Raw genomic sequence first — 24,677 nt, forward strand, 5'->3', positions numbered from 1 at the left:
TCAGGAAGAAACCATTACAGCCATCAGTCCTCACTACCATGCACTGCAAAAACTTAAATGTTAATGACTGTAATTAAACATGGATCAATTTAAAAGGGTTGTTCTAAAGGCAAAAAGCTTTTCCAAACAAATTCAGGACCACACTGACTCTTACCTTCTCCCTTACCCAATGCCAAGTTGTCAGAGACTGACCACTGAGAAAAAACACGATTAACAGAGCCCATGGTCGTTTAAGAGGTCTGTTTATTGGCTGCAGGGTCCAACATTTTCTTCACTGCTGCCATATGCAAAGTCACCTCTGTTTTTGGTGCACAACGTTCTCCTTGCTCTTTGTTCACAGGGCTCAGTACAGTGCCAGCATGATTTCCAACCCATCACCTTTTAAGCAACACTGATGAACCGATGGGGCAAATAAAACCCAAACCATGCAACATGTGTTAGGCTGAGAAAATGAAGCTGAGAATATTTATATATTTACACAGAGAACGTTCAACACTGCAACCCGCTCGCAGACTTGTGTTCCCCAACCAGGTATCCCAACAGCTACATTGTGGTGTAAAATACTCCTTCTTCTTTAAAGTTTGGTGTAAAAGCTGCTTATTCCACAATGCCTTTGACTGGATTCTACTGCACCTACCTGTGACACAGAATTCCTACACACCAACACCACACACTGCCAGTCACACCCCACAGGACACAGTAAGGCATTCACGGACCTCTGACTGCTGTGACCACAGGAAATCCATTTTCCAGAGCTTTCAGCTGTGACCTCTGGAAACCATGAGAGCCTTTCAAGCACAAAGGGCGAGTCCCTAAGAGATGGATTGTTCTTCCAAGAACTTTAAACTTATCATTCCTTGACACTGCTACACATAACACAGACAGAATTTAAGACTAATACATTAATTTCCCAAATAAAAATTTGTTCTTAAACCCTGCTGGGTAACAACAGGGCTTAGGCACTTCTGAAGGTTTTGTCTTACATCTGTCTTTAATATGGGGAAGTTTCAGACTACAAAATACAGGACAAGCAATCATCTGGAACGGGAACAATTAAGGACTGGCAAGAAGCAGGTCAATAGTCTAAGAGCACAGACTGTTTCTCTGGATTCCACATCCACACAGAACTTCAGTGTCCACATGGGATTCTGCACATGAGGGTCTGCTGGAAGAAATCTGTCTGCAGAGCCAAGGACTTCACTGTCTAAATTAAAACCTGTGTAAGAACATACTTTGGGAAAACCACTTCACTGTGAAAAGCCACCTGTGCAAACAAATCTCTTTTCTGGAGAGCACACCGTGCCCAGAAATGGAAAACTGAGTGACAGCGACCCAGAGCCCAACACAGCCAGGCCTTGTAAACAATGGAGACCAGGAGAATGGAAAGAGAAGGAATGGGGACCACACAAACTGGGTTAGCCCAGACAGCTGAAAGACTTGTGGCGCTTCTGAAAACAGCTTCTTTTGAGAGGAGACTTGGAATCCACCCTGTGCTGGCTGGCAGTCAGAGAACACAGCTTCACACACGTGGTGTCTCTAAGGCAGAGCAATAATCTGCTAATACAAAATAGCTGATTTAAGAGATTTCTGGGAAAAAAAAAAAAAGAAAATAAAAAAAGGCTTTGTACTTGTTAAATTGACAGCAGTGAAAAGCCTGCAAAGGGTGAGAAGATGCACATCCTTGCATTTGACACCTAACAATACACAACATCCATGAAGAGCCCAAGCCTCCATCTCCCCAGGGAGTGAATGGGTGGCAGGATGGAAGGAGTTAACTGAGCAAGGAGGTATGGTGGGATTCTGTAAATAAATAAATAAACCTGTTCTGCAAAGCTCCCCAGTTGTGTTAACCATGCTGCATCCTCAAACACCACCAGAACCAGTGGAACCCACTGTGCTCCAACAGTTCAGAGCCAAAGGGCCTTCATGGCCTGCAGGACACACCAGCTCCATCCCCAGCAATTATTTAAATGGCCAAGAGAGGCTTAAAATGGTTTACTGCTTAGGAGCTACAGAATTGACCACCCTCCAAATTAATGGGGTGAGAGGTTCCTATTAACATTCCCTTTTCTTTTTTGGTGTAGTGCAACAGCATGCTAAGGGGCCAGCTGTGCCATCCTGACCCAAGCAAAACTTTGATGAACTTCCCTGTCAGTCTGTCCACACAAGGACAATAAATTATAACTTTCAGGGTCTGTTTAAAAGCAGAACAAAATGTGGAATTTGATAACGGAAAGTGGGAACCATGGGCTATACATAAGAAGTCCAAGTCAGTTGTTTAGAGAAGGAATAACTGAGAATCTGGCACATCTTTGCTTCTGAAAAGCACTATTGACATTCAGTAGACTGTTTGACCTCTATTTTCCATGGATGGCCACGAGGGCATACCTGTAGTCCTTTTCTACTAGAAAAGGTGAGTCTTCCACGTACCTATAGCATATCCCACTAGCAAGATACAAGAAATAAACCAATTTTTTTAGGACATTGCAGCCCTTCAAACACTAGACACCAAAATGCACCCACGTACATGTAACAAAGCAGACGACACCTCCTGCATGACAGGTGTGGGATCTGAGCTGTGCCCTCGGTAACACTGCCTTCAAACTACTGCTTAGAGCCACTCTGACACTTGCTGCATCACCCCTCACCTGCTCTGAGATCTTACACAGCAAGGTTTGCCCAGTCTTCCAAATCACACAAAATGAAGCTACCTAAACACAACACACAACACCAAGGGAGCATTACAAACTCCTGTCGACTGAGAAGTGTTCAGGCACCTACCACTGGAGTTCCTGTCTGGATACATTTCCTTTTCTCACGTGTTATTCCTCTGGCTGGCTGACTGAAAGGTATCAGTTGTCATTAGGAGCACAAACACCAACCCTCTCTCCCTTCCCTCCCCAGTGAATATCTAAAGGAAACCCAAGCACTGGTTTGCCCAGTCCAGCAGTATGAAAGTGCAGAATGAGGAGCACACTGAGAGGCTTGTTCTCCAGCTGAGGAGTGGTTTAATTCCCAGCCTGGGCCAAGGGAGAACACTTGTACGGACTGACATCAGGCACTGACTACCTGGGGATCTCAGGTAAGCACCAGGCTGCCTGGCAAGGTCCTTGAGAGGGCACTTCAGCTGCTGAGTGAGGCCTCCACCTGTGCCCCGGCCCAGGGACAAGCCTGGGGCAGTGGGTTGGTGGGAACACCCTCACGTGCACACTCACACAACCACGTGGGCCACAGGCCAGGGCTGCACTGCCATGGCTGTGCTGGCAACGACCAAGTGAACACTTTCCTGGTGCTGCTGCACCACATTTGAAGCCAACTAGAAGCGGTCAGCTGCCCCTGTCATACACTCATGCTGCCGGTGTAAGAACTGCTGCCACCCTGTGCTGAGGTGACAGCCCCCAGCCTGGCCTCAAGCACAGACAGACCTCCTTACCACGCTGGAGTCACCATGGTGGGCTGAATGGCAAATTTAGTCTGCCTTTATGCTGAAGTGGAGCTATTTCCATGGCATCTAGCCTGAGGAAAAAAAGCAGAAAGTCCTGTTTGAGAGGTCAAGTCATTAGATGCTACTGAGAGAACAACAGCAAAGCACTTGGGCAAGGCCAGGTATGAGGGAGACAAAGGTCCAGGCTCAGAGCACGTGCCATTTGGTAACTGCAGCAACAGCATCAGGTTTGGGTGCTCAGAGTCTGAAAAGTGACAAAAATGGCATCTCTGCTCTCCCTCTGTGCGTGTGGGGAGTCTGACATGCCCCAAGACACGTCAGCCCTCCTACTGCTGTGCCAGCTGTGCAGTCCTAAATAAACTCAAGTACGGACTGGCTCCCATATCAAAAGAGTGAGCCAGAGCACAGTAGTCTCAGTATTCAATCATTTTGTTTTCATATCCAGGACAGCAGAGTTTTGCTGTTTAGAGAGAGCTGCACTTCATGTGTAAACATAAGGCTGTTTTCCTGAGAGCTCCTGACACACCACTTTGAGACCTCCCATTATGCAATTTTTAGTCACTTTTCAGAACAGAACTATGTTTCCATCTTTTGTATTTCCAGAAAACTCTCTGTGCTTCAGTATGGAACAACCAGGAGATGGGGGATCTGGGCAAGCTGCCCGACCATTGATCAGCTCTCATGCCCTCCTGGCTACAAATGGCACCACAAGGATGACTCTACATACTCTCAAGTCCAGTGCATGCAGGAGGATGTTGGTTACTGGGAAGGTTTTAGGCCCTGGAGTCCGATCACGGCCTCCTGTTTTTCCATTTTAGACTCAAACTGGCATTGACTCAGCTGAGAGAGAGATAAGCAGCATTAGTACTGGAGATGAACCTCGGCTTTACTGTAGCAGCACATTTTAGCCTTCTTTTCCCTGGCTCGTTTTCTTAGCCAGCTCTTGAGGATGAAAATGTTGCTGTTCTTTGGTAGATACGGAAATCCGTCAGCAGAGTTCACCTGCCCTAACACTGACACACGAAAAATGGGAACATTTTCAGCCTCTTTTAAGCTCTGGCCTGACCTGCTGCACGTACCAAAATGGCAATGTGTCTTTGTAGGCTCTTTCTCCCTCAGCAGGACACGACTCTCCCATCCCTTGGCCCCCCACCCGCACGAAGCCGTTCCCACGAGGAGAGGGCATGGCCAGAGTCTGTGGGACTGTGTCCGTCAGCAAGTCAGTAGGAAATTCCCAGAATGTTTCTCTCAAAGAGTATAAAGTTTAGCACATTCTGTACATATGGTTGGTTTCTCAGTTATAAAGTAAACACAGTAGCAAACTGTCCATGAAGTGTTGACTCGGTTTAAACGCAGCCCCTTCTCGTTTTATCTTGCTGAGAGAGTCCCCTCCCAGTCAGAAACACTCCAGCGACGTGGGCATTCGGTGTGTGACAGCAGAGGAAGGAAGAAAGAGGCACTTTTGATCGGCTGGTATTCCTGGACTCCCCTTTTTCCCGCGGAGGTTGTGTTCCGACACTAGGTGGTAGTGCTGGCACGGGAACCCGCTGTGCATAGGCACTTGGCAACTCGGCTCCGGCAGGGCCCGCTCGGCTATGTCATCAGGATCGGCTTCTGCCGCACCTCCAGGATATCTGCGCAGGGACACAAACACACGGCGAGCTTAGGGAGCTCCTGGAAGCAGCCGCAGCCCCTGGAAGCACATGGACTGCAGCACAGCCCACCGGGAACCTAAAACGTCCCAGTCCGCCGGGATGCAGCTGGGAGGGACCGAGGGATGGGAAACTGCAAATCCAGCCCACCAGGTGGAGAGCACAGCTGATCTACCATCACTTATGCTGGGATGGAGCAACACGTGTCAAACACGGGGACGCAGCATCTTCCAGGGAAACAAGTGTAAGTGGTAATGGATCAAGGGTTGGACTTGATGATCTCAGAGGTCCCTTCCAACCCAGCTGATTCTATGATTCTATGAAGTGCCGTTAAGGAGAGATGCCAAGGGGTTTTCCCCTTCTTGAAGGGAGAAATGAGACACCCCCAAGCCCCTTTGAGAGACTTCTGGATCTGAAGATGTGGGGACAAATCATTCAACTGGTTCATCCTTTCTCTACAGCCCAAAGCCTACATTTCTGCCCTCAAAAAGCTACCATAAAAGCCACTCCTCTTTTTGGCTCCTCAGCTCCATATTGTGCAAATGTGACAGAATATGAACCTGTAAAATTTCTGTCATGATCACGGGCATCTTTCTAAGTATGACAGTAAAACCAACATGCTGGCAAAGACAGTACACTGGGAAAACTGGAAACTGGGCTGCTATATCCTTCTGAAGGCTGCATAAAGAACAAAGAACATGGGAGAAGGGAGCACACAATTAAGAGGCTGATCAAACACAACTGCACAAAGAGGATGACATGAGTAAAAATTGACCTGCAGCTCCAGAGGGCTCCAGCCACGCTTATAAAGAATTAAACACAGTGGGAGGAGTCCAGTGAAGGGCCACAGAGATGATTAAGGGACTGGATCACCTGACACACGAGGAGTAGCTGACAGAAGTGGGACTATCTAGCACAGAAAGAAATCTTATCAATATGTATAAACTCAAGACATTTTAAAACGTACTTTGATCACTGTCACTGGGATTTTAATATCTTAGTACAGGCTTCTCCCAGGGAGATGAGCCCCTTTCCCACTTCACCCTGCCCCTCGTGCAGTGCTCCTGCTTCCTGGAAAGCTGCCACTGGCACAAGTGCATTGATCACAAAAAGGCCTTGGAAACGGGCTCTACCTGATGTGTCAAACTAAAACAAATGTGGGTAGTGAAAAACTGTAGAGGAAAATTCTGCCCTGGAGCCCAGACATTTCATGTCCTATTTCTGTGCATCTCAATATATGCTCCAACTCCTGCAACCGTATGTTCAACAAATGGAGTCTCAGAGAGGATGTTCAAGCTCAAAGCAAATATTTGAGTGGGTAGGCATTTGTGCCACCCACTTGAGCAACTATTAAATGCCAGCAGGAACAATACATCTTCTGTGAACTCCAAAAGGCCTGTGGTGGGAGAGTGAGCGAGCTTGGTAACTCCAGCTAACTTGCTCTAAGATTATCAACACAATTATCGTAAGGAATAATTATTTTGCTGAAACACTGTTCAAAGTCCATCCTTAATTACAGAGGAGCAACTTTTACTGGAATTTGTAATTTCTTCCAAGCTGAAATCAATCCCTGCATACAGTGAGACTGCAGAGAAATACTTGTTCCTCTGACTTAGCAGCAAAATCCCCCAACGCAGAAGGCTGCCTAGGAACCAAAGGACTCTGGTTTTGCACAATACACGCCAACATTCACCTGTTAAAATTCGATGCAATGGCAAAGTGATGTAAGTTAAGTGTGCATAGAGTAGAAAGTTTTCATCTGTCCTGTTCAGCTTCAGCCAGGAGCCCACCAGCGAGCGCCCCGTCCCCGACAGGGACCGCGAGCGCAGGTTGGTCGCGTTGTGCAGGTCTGCAAAGGCACAGAGAGACACAGAGCTTCAAGGGATTGCACTTCCTGCACTTCACTGCAACACTTCTGAAGGCCAAAAAAAAGAGGAAGGCCTCCTATTCATGGTGCAGAGACAAACCACATGCAGGACATGACTATTACTATTTTTTTAAATCAGTCAGACCTTGCCCGGCCAGAATTCCCCATTTACACTGGAGCTAATAAATGGCAGCAGTGCAAAGAGCCTCCTGCTGACAGAGCAGCCAGGACAGGGAACGAACCCTCTGCTGCCACACTGCACAAGCAGCACCCTGACCCAGTCCTCCCTCACACACAGAATCACAGAACACCCCTGAAATTAAGTAGTTGCTCATGCAGAGATCCACCAGAGTAACAAGATAAATTGTTTGTTTTGAAGAAAACTGACATCTAGCACACGGGGGAGAGTGAGCATTAAAGCCCCAGCTTCCTGCAGACCTGGCACCCTTCAGCAGAGCCATTCTTCTCATAACTACTTTAGATAACCACAAGTAACTTTTAAAACAAAAGGATACTGAGTCCTGTGTAAGTCAGACGTGGCTTTTACAACTGCAGGTCTCTCCCACAGCCATATGCTGCATTTTTGGCCTGTTTGTAAACCTCTTCTCCAGTGTCCTGTAACAGTCAACCCTGTCCCACAGTGCTAGAAGCAGATGTTGAAGTCAACATATCAATTTTGGATCAGAGTGATCCAAGGTCTGGGATTGAAAGCAGGTCCTGATCCAAACAAAAAGAACACATGGTGGCAGCTACTCTAGATAACATGGGTTAAAACACAGGTTTTGATTAGACAAATTAAGTAAAAAGAGGGAAGGTTTTTATTGACAACCAGTTTGAGCTGCACAGAATCTGCATTAAACATTATCACTTCAGCTTGTTTTATAATGTGCAGCTCTTTATTAGCTAAGCTGGTCCAGTCCTGCTGATGGGCAGTATCTTTGCTACTACAGGCAGAACTCACGACCTGAAAATCACCTTTGTGTTTATCTATGAGCATGCCAACAGACAGATTTATTGACTGAATTGTTTTTAAACACATGAAAAGCAGTTTGGACGTTGACATTTGTGAGTTTCTCACCTCACACAACTGTGATGTGATTGGATTTATACTACAAAACTACATTCTGAGTCAGGCTCCATTTTTTTTATCTTGGTGGTTGTTTCCTGCTGAGCAACTAAAATTCAAAGGAAGAGTTCCACAAGGCATTAAACTGTAATACAAACAAACTCATGAGGTTTTCTCTTTAGAGAGTTCAGAACTGGTTCAAAGCCAGTTGAAGTAAATGTTTTTGTCACCAACTTTAACCAGCTCTGGATCAAGCAGCTCTGCTACTTACTCTCTCATGACCTGGGGAGTCTGCATTTGAACCCTCTTCTGTCCCATAGGGTGAAAATCAGGGAATTCAGAGAACTTGCAGCTGACAGTGTGCCCTACCCCACAACACCTGGAAGAGTGTGGCATCTGGGAAAGGGGAGGGTCTCTGCTGCTCAAGTTTCTCTTAAATGGACCAATATAAAGGAGAGAGAGAAGGTTTAAACACATTTAGGAATTGTGGGCTCCAACCTTCAGAAAGATGCTCAAGGCTGTGAAAAGCCCCACCTTCAGAGAGGAACTGGCTCTTGTGTGGAGCTCTCCTTTACCCACCCTGCAAACCTTCTTGGGAATCCAGCACTGGGATCCCCTCCCGCAGCCCCGTGCCCTGTGCCAGCATGTGCAGCTGGCAGCAGGTCCCTCACCTCCACCATCATCATCTCTGAAGAACTCCTCGCTGTCGTTGGCCGAGTGGGACTTTTTCATCTCTGCAATCCTGGTCCGGGGCACTTTCCTCTTGAGGGACGGCGAGAAGAACGACGGGCGGTTGTTGCGCTCCGGGGTCGGGGGGGTGCTGAAAGAGGTCACCTGAGAGGGGAGGACAAACAAAGGCTTGCTTTTCCCTCTGTGAGCCACGTGTGTAAAAAATCAAAGTGTCACCTGAAGAGTCACCTCAGCTCCAAGATGCCCATCAGGAGGAAAAATATTTTGATACATCATCGCCCTCAGCTGCCGTGCGAATAATGGCCACTTTTCCCGAGGGTTTATAGTCAGGAAGGAACAAAATCAACCACCTGGGCAGCAAGAATGTCAATCTTACTTTTGCATGTTGAAATTGAGGAGACTTATTACACTAAGAATGTATTGTATGGGACACACTCATGGTGCACCTTCATTTCTCTGGCAAGCACAAGGCTGTAGTTTCCCTGCTGAGAGGGCTGTCCCACAGGATCCCTGTGGAATGTCACAGTGTCCCCAGGGAGCTGGGTCACAAGGCCATTACTGAGCCCAACGTGCTGAGGCAGAAGCACAGTCAATGTACAACTGTGTGTGTGTCATGTTTCTATACAGGATTGGAGAAAACTAAACTGAGACGCCCCTGTTGATTTGATTAGTCCAAGTGATGGCAAATACAGGGACAGAAGTGTCTGTGGTGAAACACAGGGACAAAACTATCAAGAAACCCTTCCTTCAGAGCAGTAGTTGCCCTTGAATAATCCACAATTAAGGCCAAGCACATCTATTTTGGAGAGAGCTGAAATGCATGGCTGATGTACTGGCTTTGACAACAATATTTTAATAGTTTCATTTCAAGCGGAAAAACAAAATAGGGATAGCTACTTTGCTAATGGATGCAAGGAACTTCTATCTCATCCTTCCTTCTTCATGCAGCCAATTTAACAACCCATAACTCTCCCTGAGATGGCACCTGATACTGCCCCTATCTGTCCCCATAAATACATGGAGTGAGGATGGCAGCCAAACCAGGCTGATGTTACACTGCAGAAACACTCCACATTGTCCCTCTATCACTAATTTAAAAGAAAAAAAAAAAAGGTATTGTAACACCCAACTGACCCTCTCCCTAGTGCACTTCATTGCTAATTTGTGCTCGTCTCTGTTTTTAATTCTGGGGCCATTTCATATCACAGCTGGAGGGGGAAAACCAGAAACAGACCCATCACCATTAAAACCATTATCAAAAAGCAATGATAACACAGTATCAAACCCAATGCGATGTTTTCCAGTTCACACCGGCAGCCTTGGAGACAAAAAGATCATGTCACCTCTCCAGGCCTGATTCCTCCAGGCTGTATTTGTGTGGCAGAGAACAGGGGCCAAATCAGCATCTACAGTCTGATTCTACTGGCATTTTACTGCACTTGTACTAAAATTAAGCATACATATGAATATGATACTGCATCTACATCCATACTGTTCATAGGCCTCACACTGGCAGCATTCCTCAGTGCCAAACTCTAACAGCACCATCCATTTCCAGTGAGGTTTAGCAAGCAACCTACATAACACACAGATCCCATGTTCCTAGGTAAATCCCATCTCGTACAGAAACGGAATCTATTATTTCCATGGAAAACAGGCAGAATCAGTTTCCCTGGCATCAAGACTGCTGTTGTTTCAACAAAGCACTCCTCCAGAAGTATGAATCATCCAGTCATCTCTGTATCCAGCATTCGCTCAGGAGAAACTGTGCTAAAAACCCATCTCCTGTACTGAGTGTGTTCAAACACACCCAGGCAAACCTCAGTTCAGAACCTCGCTGTGAGCTAAGCCCAGCTCCAGCCCCTCTGCTGCCTTTGGAACAAAGCCTGTTCATGCTCCACCTCCAGTCAGCATTTCTGCCTGCTGCTTACCCTCTCGTGCACTGGGGAGTCTGGGTTTGAATCCTCCTCTGTCCCATAGGGGGAGGTGTCCCCCGTGGAGACCCTGCTCACGGCCATCTCGGCGTGCCCCTTCCCCTGCGGGCCCTTCATCCGCACGAACTCCATGGTGCTGTATTTGTAGAAGCCAAAGGACATCCTCTGGGCCATCTTCGCTGCCACGCTCACCTGCAACACACAGCACAGGGGAGGAAAACATGCAGGACCAGCCCTGCAACTGGAAAACAGCAGTTATCCAAGAACAAGTCAAAACCATAGAGGACAGTGATTCTTAAGAAGCACTTAAGCCAAAATCTGAAGTGATTTTACAGAGCCAAACACAGGCTCTGAGAAGAACCGACTCCCTCAGCTACGCAAAAGGCAGAGTTACCAAGGGCACAGTGAGATAAACCAGAAGGTTTTTATCCAGACCCACACTGTGAGCACAAGCAGGGACGTGCACACCTCACTGCAGCCTGTGCTGGGACACCTGCTAGAGTCCAAAAAGCAACAGACACACACCTGAGATGCCCTGAGCCAGCAAAGCACACGGCATGACCCTTTGTGGCAAGTCACTTCAGACAGCTGTGTGCCCACACTGTCGAGGCCAAAGAACCAGCCCCATGCACAGCCCTGACCTTCAGCACCTTCAAACCCCCTCAGCTGGCCCAGGGGCTCAACTTCCAGTTACCACAACTGAACTGGAAACTCAACTGAGAACTGAAAAAAGGAACAGACCAATATGAAAACAGTCAAGGTTTGGCCAAGTCAACTAAGTCAGACTTATCTGACAGTTTAAGCAGTTTATGGCAAGTTCCAGCAGTTTATGAAAGGCTGAGATGCCCATATGGAGCATGACTCATATTGTACTGAGAATTACAGAACTGTAGAATAGTTTAGGTTAGAAAATACCTTTAAGATCAAGTCCAATCCTTGACCAAACAAGGCCAAGCCCACCACTAAACCATGTCCTTAAGTGTCACATGTCTGTAAATCCGTGCAGGGCTGGTGACTCCATCACTTCCCTGGGCAGCTGTGCCAGGGCTGGACAGCTGTTTTGGTCAAGACATTTGTCCTAATATCCAATCTAAACCTCCCCTGAAACAACTGAAATCAAGTAACCTTCAAAAGCATAGAGAGGTTACTTCTGTAAGCTCTGTAAAGTTCTGTAAAAAGAATGATCCAATTTCAAGTTTTGCCTGTGGCTGTAGTGGAGTATTTGAAGAGCCAACAATTTTACTCCATCTAACAAAACAGTGTCAAGCAGCTGTGCTGTCAGTCAGGACATTGCTGGGATATGAGGTGCCTTTACCACATCAAACCTTGTCTTTCCATGGCAGGGCTTTCTTCTCCTGGTGTCTTCAGTGATTCTGCATTCCCACGTATTTTAATAACCCACCTGATGATTCTGTGAGGCCACAAGGTGACAGTGGGAAAGAAATAATTCTTCTTTCATGTTCTCTCAAACTGCTAGAGGAGTATAACTGCTCACATTTAAAAGAGGGAGAAGGGAAATTATTCAGGACCTCTCCTGACAAGGGTAGAAACAAAGGGAAATGAATTTTACAGTCACAGCAGATATTGTGGGAATTCTTTTCGTTTCTGAAGATCTCTCAGGATTGTCTTCATAACAAACCATTTGACAAGTTTACTGACTCTTGATTTCAGTACTAAGTACTGAAGTTGAAGCTGAAAATGCTGGCATTTCATGTTTCTGCAGGAAAGCAAAGAAAGCTTCTTTCTGTGGCAGTGAGACCACAGTGGTCTTTTGAAAACAGCCATGAGCACAAAACAGAATGGAGAAAAATATGCTTTACATAAAGCAAGGTAGTCACCAGAGTTTCAGATGTCCCAGGAAGTCATACCTTCTCTGAAGTAACTAGAAACATCTATGACCTTTCAAGAAAATGAAGGGGCTCCCAGAAAACTGTTGTTCAGGTCCATTCCTGTGTCATGCTCCTGACTACTGATCACCTTCACTCCTTTTGGAGTCTGAGCCAAAAGCAGTAGCTTTCAGGTAACTCTCAAAGCCAGAGGACTGATACACCTGATCTAACAGGACAAAAAGCTGAGAGCCTCAGCCACAGAGACAATCTGGTCAGAGCACCACTGCTGCAAAGGGCAGTGTCCTTCAGAAGCTCCTTACCCTGTTGTCATAGACCTTCTTGAGAGCTTCATAGCGGATGGACCCCTGGAAAATCACCCCTTGGAAGGTGTTGCTTTTGTCACTGGCCACCAGCTCCACACAGACCATCTCTCCTTCTCCCACGGTCATGTCACTGAAAACCTGCCAGAGATCCAAGAGGAAACACTTGGAGGCAAACTGCAGTTGTTCCAATGGAAACACATTCAGATTCCCATGGCTGTCCTCAGGCCCAGGGCAGCTTCAGTAACCCTTCAACCAGCCACGAACATTTGTTGGGAAGGTACAAGAAACCAGCTAATCAGACATAAGACCAGAATAGGACAAAACTTTGCTGCTGCTGCAACAAGGAACTCACCTCTTCAAAGCTGTCAATCATGAAGAATATATTGGGGTAGCTGATCTTGGACTCCTCTCCTTTACTGTCCATGGGGTGCTTGCTCGGAGATGCAAACACTTGCTGAGGAAGACACAGGACAAACACCTCTTCTCAGTTAGGTGTGCTCAGGGATGGACACCCTGAACACAAGGCAAGGAACACCAAAACACCTCAGCCCAGCCCTGCTCACTTACACAAGAGGTGCTGGACATCCTGCAAAAGCAAAGCTGGGCTGGTTTCTGCCCACGGCCAGATCTGCAATAACGACCCTTGAGAAATCCTTGGATTTTCACAGGCAGGTTATCAAACACTGCTGGCTCCACAGTAAATGTCCCCATGTGGAGCTGACCTCTCACCCTCCTGAGGCACAGCTGAGGCATCCCACGTCATCCCAGAGAAAACCAGGCCCTCAGGAGGACAAGCACTGGGTTTCCCATCCCCATCTTCTGCTCCTGCTCCTTTCTCTATCCGCTGAGCTTCCTCCTGCACACTTCTCCCTCTGGAGCAGTTCCCAAATTCCTCTGGTGACTTCGCACCACAAAATGTATTTAAATAGCTGAAGGCTTTAAATTTTATCATTCCAGCAAGATTAACAAGTAGGTAAGGAGGGAGAAAGAATTCATAGCAAGCAGCTTTCTTTGCTTTCACCCCTGTTCAAACAGAGCTTGGAATCAAAGAGCTCTGTCAAATCTTAGCCCTGGACGTGCTGAAAGCTCTGGATCTGCCCAGGCTGACACTCTTGCTGCAAACCATTCAACACAAAACATAACTACAGACAGGATATTACATCATGACAGGGGTGCTTTGCCTTTTTTGTACTTATGAAGCCTACATGCACATTTAAATATAGATTATTAAAAAGTAAGGTTGCTTCAAGACCAGAAACATCATTAGAAAGTAATAAGACTCCCCAAAAAATGATACTTGCACCAATAATTTACAAGCAGTCCCACAGCAGGAGCCTCTAGGAGTGAGGAACAAAAAACCTCCCCCTCATCCTGCTCACATGCAGTGAGGGGACATCCCTCACCCTCTTCCTCATAGTTTTCAAATCTGCAAATTTTATTTACAGATTTTTCTCAAAAAAATTTTGCAGAAGTTAACTGAGGGTGAAACTTGGATTAGTAAAAACTGAAAATAAGGAATGAGAAATAACTGGTTTACATCAGCAGTGCAGTGTGGTGTCTCAGCAGCACCAGAAAAAGGAAATTATGTGCCTAACCAATGCAAATTACAGAGACAATAATCAGCAGCGCTAGTTTTGTAGGCAAAACAAAAGTTCTTTTAAAATGGTAAAACAAAATTAAGGGATTAAAGAGCACTGGTTTATTTCTGTAAAGCCACACAAGCAGCTGCATGAGCTAAGGGAATGGAAATGCCTGGGAAAAAGCCTTTGAAAGGCAACAGCAGCCTTTTAAACAATCTCTGCTAACTAGAAGTTGTTGCCAGATCTGCTGGAAACTGAGTGAAGAAGCCTCAGGTTTCTTGTTCCTATCCCCTCCATGCTTGTTATTCAGTCTCCTCCACTGTGCTAAACCCTGGATTTACTGCACACAAGCAAGTGATTAAAGCCTTTGGTGTGGAGATGGAAGGAATGAGCAGTTTAAGAGAGAAACTGAGAATCTCATAAAATAAGGAGATACATCGGTAACCAGTAAATTCTCCAGTTTAACAGCTCTACATCACAAATTTATCCTGAAGGCTCATTTAGACTAAAGATAAACCCAATTTTAGGTTTAGCCTCAGCCTGGGGAACAGCTGGGCACACTCCCCCCACCCCAGCACCACCTTCCCTCTCCCCCCAAATCCAGCAGGCAACGATACACACCCTGAGAGCATGCAGGAACCTTCCCAATTTTGGGAGAGGGGCTATAAAGGACATTTACATCTCCCATTTAGACGAGTGGCAAGAAATGTCACCACACAAGGACTGGAGATGCCTCACAAGGACATATCTGTCAGAGCACAGCCTGAGAACCACTCCCCGGGTTTTGGAGCAGTTGTTAGGATTAGGTAATCCTGGCTGCCAAGCTCTGATCCACAGCCACAGAAGGGGAAGCTCACCTGAGACTTCTTTCTGTGGATGTGAATGTCTCCTCCGTCGGAGCGCGTGCACACAGCACAGGTCACCACATAGTCCAGCTGAAACAGGGCACCAGGGAGAGAAACTCAGGGTTAGGGCTGGCAAAACAAAACCTTCGTGTGCAGGAAGCAGAACACATGCTGTCTTCAGTCTTTTTCGGCTGTCTAAAAACCAAGACATTTTGGTGTTGCCATTTTCTCTGCAACACCGAACCTCCTGCGATTTTCAAGGCTGTGTTTGTTCATCAACCCAGTGACACTGCAATCTCTGCTGCACAAGCCCTGGGTAAGGACACTCCTGCCAATGTTGTTTAGCACCAGGTTCCTGTCAGCTGGGGGAATGAGCAGCACCCCCCCCCCAAGCACACTAAGGTAGAAATGGAAAAGATCTCCCTCCAAAATGGGAAAAGGAGACACAGTAATGAACACAAGTGACATGTTAGAGAGGTCAGAAAACATTGACACAGCCTGGCAGCAACCTGAAAAACCTTGTAAGGACCCAGTGCCACAGCTCTGGACTGCAAAGCCCAGCTGTAACAGCATCTCTGAACTCCGGGTGTGGCAAATGGATCCTGGTTTTATTGAGCATCAAATAAAGGCAGAAGCTGCTCTCCGCAGAGAAGTTCTGCAATGAGACTTCTGGGAGGAAGGAGGGAGAATGAAAACAATTTGTCTTCCAGGATGTGTGCAATGTCTCCCATTCTGAGATCATAATCAGCAAACTTTTAAGGGATCTCAAGTGACTAAAGTAATGTTCAGCTTCCCTAAGCACCAAAATAACACACACAATAACCAAACAACTTATGAGTTAATTAAAGAAATAACTTGTGCCTCATGTTTCCACCACCAGAAAAAGAGTTTTATTTAAGTTCTGATGTCAAGAGCAGCAAAGCCTCAGTCTAACATATGACACTGTATTTCCACTTAGCAGTCCCCTCCCCTCTTAGCTGCACCACCATTGTGGACTCTAATGGAAATGTCACTTGTCCAACAGTCCCTTTCCCTCTCAAAAACCATTAAACTGGACAAAGCCTTCCTTTTGTAAAACTCTGTGACAGAACATAAAACTCAGCCCAGCCTCAATGCTTGCAGCTCAGGTTTTTTGAGGAAAATCATCAGCATCTCAGTTTATGTTCATTTAGATTCTGAAAGGCAAAACTAAAGCCAGTGTTTCCTTCTGTCCTCCAGGAGTGTTCAAATCCTCCAAGTGAGGGAGGAAAGGGGACAGCTCAAAGCCTACCCCCAACCCTCTGCAGCACAAACAGCCCATGAGAACGAGGTAAGCATCACTGTTACCTTCTGCAGGATGAGGTTCAAGTAGACACTCTCTTCCCAGTCAATGTCAGGGTCTCCCAGGCCAGGAAGCTTCTTAGAATCTCTCCGGTAAACTTCCACTTCAACCTGCTAAGGAAACGTCACCTCTCCTTGAAAACTGTTACTTAGAGGCACCTATTTGCAAGCACAAAACTGACACCAGAAGCTGCATGTTGTGGAGCTTCCCAGTTTTCCACCAGGATCGGATTTTGCTGACTGTGCAAGGCTTTGTGTGGAACTGAACTGGGGAAACGTGGGATGTGCAGGAGAACAGGGGAGAAAGGCAGGTCTGTGCAGGAGAACCTCAGCTTTGGACAGCAGCTTCATTTATTCCTTCTAGCAGGTTTTAACAAAAATGAAAGTAATAAAACCATGGATGCACAGGGAGTGTCTTCAGGGCTGAGTGAGAAACAGCCCCGCAGACACCAAGGTCATCCCGAGCTTTCCTCTTGGGATTATGGCTACTGAAATTCTCATGGGCAGAAACTGCAGAGGACAACGAGAAAAACACCCTCCAAAACAGAATTCCGACTCCCCTTTCCTGGATACCATTAATTATTCAGGAGTTGCACCTGATCCTCCTGGAACACGCTCTGGAGCCCACGGAAAGGCAGCAAAATGCCCGGTAGCCATGGCAACTCCACACCCACCGTGGCTGTAAAGCTGAAACAAAGCCCACTGCAACAGAGGCTGTACACTCTGCAAGAGGCCAAGTGCAGCTATGGACAAGCCCATCCATTTCGAAACATTTACTTCACTATTAATCCCTTGAATTCTGTGCCCACAGCCACTCTGCATAACCCACAGGCAAACCAAGAGAGAAAGAGCAGTAAATGATCTGAAAAGATGATTAATTTCTGGTGTCTCTGCACTGAGCAGAACAGCAAGAAGATGTCTCAGACTCCACGGGGTTCATGGGTGGCTACCAACAAACACACTTTCTAAAGAGAAATGCAAACAAGCATTTTGTCACACTCATCTGTAAATGGGAGACACATTCAGGTCAATAATCCCCACTGGGTTCCAAGAGTAGCTGCAATATTTCCCATTCTGAAGAAGCCAAGCTAGTTAAAGTTTTGCAACAGAAGAACTGGTGAGAAAGAGAACAGGATGGGAAAGCACATTTTGCAACATCTATTGCACATATTTAGGGCTTAAAATAGCAGCAACCACCTCACGTGAACGGGGATCACTGAGCTGTGAAGTTCAAAAGTCAGGCCCCATTTATCCCTAACGAGACAAGAGTAAGAGGCACACAGGGCCATCTGTACCGTCAGCTGGCAGCTAGAAACAGCAGCTTCCTCCATCTGCAAAGACAGAAAACTCTCTCCTGTATCCAGAAAACTGCTCGGCCCCCTCATCTGAGGGCACACACCAAACACGGGTTTGTTGGATCCTGCACGGCCTTGAGACTCTGTTTTCTCACTGAATTTTCACTCTCTTTCTTCATTATTACATAGGTTTATCATTAAAAAAATGAGGGGAAGCAAAAATGTGCAAATCCTAAATCACAGAGGGTGTGGGAACTGTTTGCAATAACCAGTGTGCCTTCTGCTGAATCCAGCCAGCATAATTTGGGATGGCACGTTACACGCACAACAGCACACACAGACATGGGAGAAGGAACATTGCAGCATGGCAGTAAATCAGAGTGTTGCAAACCATCCCTGTTGAATGCAGAAATGCATACACCGGGTTACTGACCAGAAAATGGGGGGGAAACACCCTGGCACGCAGACTAGACATTAAAGTTTTAATTACTGGTGTTATTAGAGACACGGTTATGCTATTCCAGAGCTCCAAGTCAACTGCATATTGATTTCAACATGGAAGCCAGACATTCCCAGACCTCTCACAATCAGGCTGAGCTGGCTGCCACCCACAGATCAAACACACTAAGTGCTCTGCTCAACTCGTGGCCTGATGAGGCTCTCAGGGAGCTCCAAGCAGCCACTTCTGCCTTTTCCAGGGTGCAAGCCCAGCCCAGTAGTGCTCTTCTGCCCCTCAGCTCCCCAGGGCCTCAGACAGATATGCTGCATTTCTGTTGCTGAATTATTCATTATAATTCATCACATGGGAAAACTGGGGCTGGGCTTCTTCACCTCCCAGCAAAGTTGCTCTGTGTGGCAGAGAACAGAGCTCCTTCTCAGCCACCTGAGTCAGTGCAATTCATATTAAATTCACTTCTGATTCCAGCCTTCTTGTCACCCTCTCTGACTGCTTAAGATGAGTTCTTCAGAGGCTGGAAGAAATATAAAGCAACTCATTAAAAATGCCCCTGCAGCCCACACCCCTTCCTGAGCCTGGAGTGTACTGACTGTGACACCACTGTGACAAGACATTTCAGCTGCACACCTGCTTTGCCTCAGACTGGAATTCACTCTGGAAATAGGGCAGGAGATGAGAGCATCACCACCCTGAGTGCTGTTAGCCTGCCAGGCGTGTGTCAAGCACAGTCCAGCTCCCAGACAGCTGGATCCAGTTCTGTGTGGGAAGGAGATGTTCCTGTCACACCAGGGACAGCATCCTTGCCTTGGCTTTTGCCAAGCAGTCTGCCAGAGCACACAGAGGAAATGGAAATGGCCTTGAGGATCTCAAGGGTCTCTTCCAACTTGATGATTCTCTTCTATGATTCTTTAAGTGCACCATGGGCAGAGGCTCTGGGGTAGCAGCTCCTTTATGTTCACACATTTAGCAAAGTAACACAGGGATTTCTGGAAAAGAGAACTGCCAAAGGCCAAATGCTTGCACTGAAGATGTTGTTCTCCTTGCAGAAAATCAGAGTATCAACCTGGTAACACCAGGGTTCCTTTTTCACTGTCCTTGCTGTGCAGGAGCCACTGCTCAGCTCCCTGCAACACCTCCCTGAACTCAGCCCAGAGGAAGGGCTGGGGCACAACAGCTGGCTCTGCACTGGCCTGCACGTGCTGCCATCATTGCCTGTACCCACTTACCACCCACGAATGAGGAGAGAATTTATTTGGCCAAAAAGATGCAGGTTTTGGCCATTTGTTTCTCTGCTGCATTCAGGTGGTGGTGTGGCACTGCCGTGGATTTAGCTGTGGAAATGGACTGGTGTCCCCCCACAGCCAGTGTGTGTTGTGTCACAGGTCCAGAGGCACAGGAACATGCAAACCATGGCTCCTGTTCAGTTCTGGTTCTGAAGCTGCAGTCACAACATCAGCAGCTTAAGCTTTTTGGGGACTTAACAGCCCGAATGACTATCCCATGGATTTGGCAGCAACTCTACTCCTCCACATTCACAGGGTGCTGAAGGAAACAGGACCTACTCCAAAATCCAGGCAAGCTCAGAACATACACCAAGGGTGTCTTAAATTTATCTTTTTTTATTGCTTTGCCCTATAAATCCAGCACCCTTTTCAGATGAGCAGGCATGATGAAAGGCTGAATACAACCCAGCCCTGCTGGCCTATCGCTGAAGCTTTACCTTCATTTCCCAGCTGTGACACCACATACTTGCATTTTCCACAGTCTCAGGGCAAAGTAAAGCTGCTCTCTACAGAAAGATCAGCAGCTTGCAGCTGTAACAAAGCATAATCCTTTAAAAACTCCAAAGAAAGAGCCAGAAACATTCCACCTTGACCTAACATCACTTGAAAATCAGAATGCCAAGTCCAACCATGCTAACCTTTCAAAGCTGTAGGTTTAGGTAATGCCCAGGACACTCTGAAAGTGTGAGGATCAGACCTCACATTTTCCAGCAGGTCACATCAGCTGACGTGTGAGGCAGCAGCAAAGGGCTTTTTGCATCTTGACTTCGTAAACAGCAACAACTCAAAGGGATTCCAAATCACAAAAGCCTACAAAATCCCTTAACCTTGGGGAAAGCTATGCTCCACAGTGCCCTGGCCTGCACAGAACCTGACACAGGGGGTCTGTGTTTTGTTTAAAGGCACTGAGAGAAGGAGTCTCCTCAAAACTTGGCAAGAAAAACAGCAAGAGCGTTACTGCGACATGCCAAGGAAACACAGAGCTGAAGCCCTTCTCTGGGATCCAAGAGTGTGCAATGGATACAGGCCAGAGCTGGAGATGGCAGTTCTGCACTGGCATTCACATATTAGGAGCTTAATTGCTGCTTCACCCATACATGCTCAGTTTAGAAATTGGTGGGATGGAAAAGAGAAGCAAATGGAAAGTCACTTGGAGCAGTGGGTCTGCAAAGCAGAGAATTTAAAAGGCCTTTTAAAATGAAATTTAGGATGTTAGAAGTTCACCATCAGCACCTACTGGCACACCAAATGGTACCAAATCATAATTTATTGCTTCAAGCTGTTGTGACTAAGTTGAATCCAAAGCCCTTCTCATTCAGTCTTAAAACTGAACAGAACCTCTAATCTCAATCCTACCAGGTTTTTCCCTGCCTATCCTCTACTGCACTTCAGCTTCAAGTCAAATGTTACTGCTGACACTCTTCAGCTCCAGTAAGCACAGAAAAAAACCTGTGGAACTGGAACTGCTTTAAGTCCCACAGGACAAAACCTGAAAACCCTGGATGAATGGATATTTGTTTCCCAGTGACACAGCCCATCACACCAGGGCATGCAGATGATGTGAACACACCACGTGAGTGTGTCCTCCAGGGAACAAACACCACCACTGTCAGCACTCACACAAACAGCCAGAGCACTCTGGTGGGTGGCAGGGAGGATCACAGTTCTATTTGGCTGCTACAGGTACCAGTCTCTAGCTCCCTCCCCTTTGATGACATGACTTTTGCTATTTTGACACCATCTTTCAAGAAAGAACGTCCAAAACTACAAAGTAAAATAAAACCCCATGCAGTCATAATTCAAAGAGTAAGAGTAGTTTTTGGTGTCTTACTGCACTGGACAGGCTCAAAAATCAGGTAAAAGAGGAGTTGGAACTGCAAAGCAGTCAGCTAAAATCAAACAGGAGCAAGGCTGCACAAGTACCAAAGAGTCACCAACCATGAAGTTTCACAAAGAACCTGAAGTACTTCAAAGCCACAGGAGAGGTTCAATTCTCAGAGGTCAAGCAAAATGCCAGCAGCCAAGGGGGAGTTACAAAATGCTGTGCGTTCTGCAAGGCCCACTCCCCAGCCCAGCTGCCACAGCAAGCAGCTCACTAATGCTGATTTTGCAGTAACTACCACTTATGAAACCTCCTCACAAACAAAAATTATTTATGGTGCTTTTAGGAGGCTTAAATAAAGCTCTGAGAGCAAATGCAAGGCTTTACATCCCTGAATCCTCTCCACAAGAGGTTCAAACACTTTAAGCTGATGAATGTGTTAAACAGAGATTGATCAGGGGCCTGTGAATGGATTTGCCTTGCTTCTGTTTTCCCCACCTAAGATGAAAACTGGTATGGAATGCTGAGCAGTTTCTCAGATCTCCAGAGGGGAAATACCTGTGCAGCAGCTCGAGGGTACCTGATTATGTGCAACAAACAGTAGTTTTTTAGGAGGGCATGTTGTCCTCAGTGTAGATGATGAGAATACAGTATTTTCTCCACTGTTTGTCACTGCTGCATCCCAGCTCCAGGAGGCTGTTTGTACTCTGCTACTGAGTACCCAACAGGTGGTAATTCCTGATACTCTGGCATCAGGCAGGGTTCTTCTAGGAATTCCAGAGCTACCATCTTCCTCCTCCTTTGTCCTCCCTTTCTACAGATTCGCACTTCAAATTTACAAAGCATCACCGTCAAAAAGCAAAACCAAGCCAACTCCCCCAAAAAGCAAGCAAACTTTGTGATTTCCTCAGGCCAGTGACAGTGCAGGTCCCTCCCAGGCTGCTGGTGTTCACAGCACCAACCACAGCATCTCCTCCTCAGGCGGTTCTGCACAACACCGCGCACTGGGCAGAGCTGGAGGCTCCTTAGCCTTGGTTTGTAGTTCTTCGGATGTTTCAGGCACTCCACAGCACCAAATCCCACGCCAGGCTAAGCCTCCCACGTTCAAAGACGTCCCTGCTCACCTTTTTGCCGTCCGTGCTCTCCCCGCCGGAGTAGGACAGCTTCCTGCGGACGTAGAAGAGCATGTCGTCCTGCCGGGGGGCCCACTTCTCCATGAAGTACGTGGAGAACATCCACGTCCAGAACACAATTCGGTCATCTTTGAAACACCCTGGGAGGCACAAAAGGAAGGAGAGATAAGAGCTGTGGAATCAGCAGGTCCCCCTTGGCTGTGCTTAACACGCCCCCCGAAGTGTTTGCCGCACGCGGTGCAGCCGAGCTCAGCTGTAAGTTCCCAACCAGGAACAGAACTCAGCTCTTCCTCGAGGAAATGATGAATTCCCAAGTCTTAAATCCCCTTGAAACTTGTGAGTTACACAAGAAAAAGCAGGAGGAGAATGGGAAAAACGGGAAGAGGGAGAGGCAACAAAGCCTCTTGTTCAAGGAGACAAATGACATCAGCAATAGCACCATGCTTGGCATCTCCCCAGGAAAAGGAGGCACAGGAGAGCTGACACCTCATTTTGTGAAACTCTTCAAAGCACTTAACTGCAGTGAAACAGCAAAGGGTGCTACACCTCTTCTGTGCCCTAATGCTCACGAATTGTTAAAGGTAAGAGGAGAAGTGTAACTCAGCACGTCTTCCCATTCCACTCTGTGTGCGTTATTTGCCCAGCAAATCTTTCTTCCAATCTTTAATTACTGTGGTGGGCAGGAGATTTGACTTGCAAATTTTTTAGCAGACAAAAGGGTGACTGAAAGCAAAATATTAGGTCTCTCCAACTAAATCAAAATGTAATGTTGAAAACAAAATGAAATCCCACTGATGGACTGTACACAGAATATGTTAATCAACATCAAGCAGGGTGGTATTTGAAAATATGTATATGGTTGATTATATATAAAAAAAAAAAAACAAGTGAAAAGGCTGAGGGAGAACAGCAAAGGGCCGAAGTAGTCAGTTCCCAGTGCAGGTTAATTCCAAGCCAGGCTGCAATTGCTTTATTTGCATGGCTGCAGTGAAGCAATTGCAATTACTTAAGGCAGCAGAGAACATAATGTGCAATCCCGAATAAAATCTCCGCTAAACACCTGAGTACTTAAGTGCTGTTTTTTCCAGCAGAGAAATGGAATCAAACACTGGACAGGGTCAGGTACAGGACGCTGGGCATCTGAACCATGAGATCCCCTCCTTTGGGCACAGGTGAACAGGACTGCACAGCACCTGAGAGCCCACCAGGCAAGGGTGGATTCCAGCGTGTTCAGACTCCCAAAACCAGGCTGGGAAAGGACAGGATTATCACTGGTCAGTATAGTCACTAATGGGCTCAAAGACACTTATTAAATCCCACGGGGTTTGAGCACCTGGATTCCCAGCCTTAATTACATGAGAGGCAGAGAGGAAAGAGGGAAAGAGGATTGCCCCAAGTTCACGTGAAGTTCTGAGAACACCGAAGGAAAAACAAACAAACAAAAAGAATGTACATTCTGTAAGACCCATCTCTGAAAGCGCTCTGGTGTTCAGAGGTACAGTGCTTTGGGTTTCTTTCATACACAAGGGAACAAAATAACTCTAGTTAAGCCAATCCTAAATTTATAATGCAAAAATCAAGATCTAACCCCAGCATTAGAAACAAGGGTTAAACCACTCCTAGATTTTGACAGTACCTGCAAAACTCTGGGAAGCTGCCCATGAGCTGCTGAGACATCAGGTGTGTTTTAGGCCATGAAGCACAGGAGTGAACATGCTCACCTGAACTACTCACAGGTGGTTACAGCAGAGAACCACACCTGCAGGGGAACAGGCCCCAGGACTTTGTGTGTGCTGGGGAAAGCAGGGCCAACTGATGCCAGGGATTCAGCCTTGGTCTGAACACAAAACCTGGGGACAGGAGTGCTGCAGCAGTGAAGCTACTCCAGCACTGCAGCACGATGCAGGGGAAAAAACCCTGGGAGCCCTGAGAGCCACACGGGCTGTTTGTCAATCCCAAGCCCAGCTGAGGAGAGGCACGGCTCCCCTCCAAGCCTCAGGGATACTTGCAGACGCTGCTGTAATTAAAAGCAGCCCGAGGATGCTCTGACTGTTGTGACTGCAGTGGCTGAAGGACTTGTCTTGGAGCCAAAAAGAGCCAAATCACAGCAAAGCAGCTGCTTTTATTCAGTTCTAG

General features: G+C 46.8%; 1 protein-coding gene across 4 annotated transcripts; it reads right to left on the reverse strand.

The window, feature by feature from the left end:
• Positions 1–225: 225 nt before the first annotated feature.
• Positions 226–22,673, reverse strand: KIAA0930 (KIAA0930 ortholog). 4 transcript variants are annotated; one of them, XR_003213122.1, is made up of 10 exons: positions 22,533–22,672; positions 16,558–16,665; positions 15,244–15,321; positions 13,159–13,260; positions 12,804–12,944; positions 10,652–10,846; positions 8,702–8,864; positions 6,791–6,946; positions 4,525–5,079; positions 226–3,516 (listed from the first exon to the last, which is right to left on the reverse strand). XR_003213122.1 is itself a non-coding variant. In XM_008919596.3 (9 exons), the coding sequence occupies exons 1-9, from the start codon at positions 22,641–22,643 to the stop codon at positions 5,039–5,041; spliced, it is 1,095 nt and encodes a 364-aa protein (XP_008917844.2). In that variant the 5' UTR covers positions 22,644–22,673; the 3' UTR covers positions 226–5,038. The 4 variants fall into 4 exon arrangements, 1 of the variants encoding a protein (XP_008917844.2); XR_003213120.1 differs by having other exon boundaries at positions 226–4,285; XR_003213121.1 differs by having other exon boundaries at positions 4,173–5,079.
• Positions 22,674–24,677: the final 2,004 nt, after the last annotated feature.

Source organism: Manacus vitellinus, unplaced genomic scaffold (genome assembly GCF_001715985.3).
Source record: "Manacus vitellinus isolate BGI_N305 unplaced genomic scaffold, ASM171598v3 scaffold_104_pilon, whole genome shotgun sequence".
NCBI lineage: Eukaryota > Metazoa > Chordata > Aves > Passeriformes > Pipridae > Manacus > Manacus vitellinus.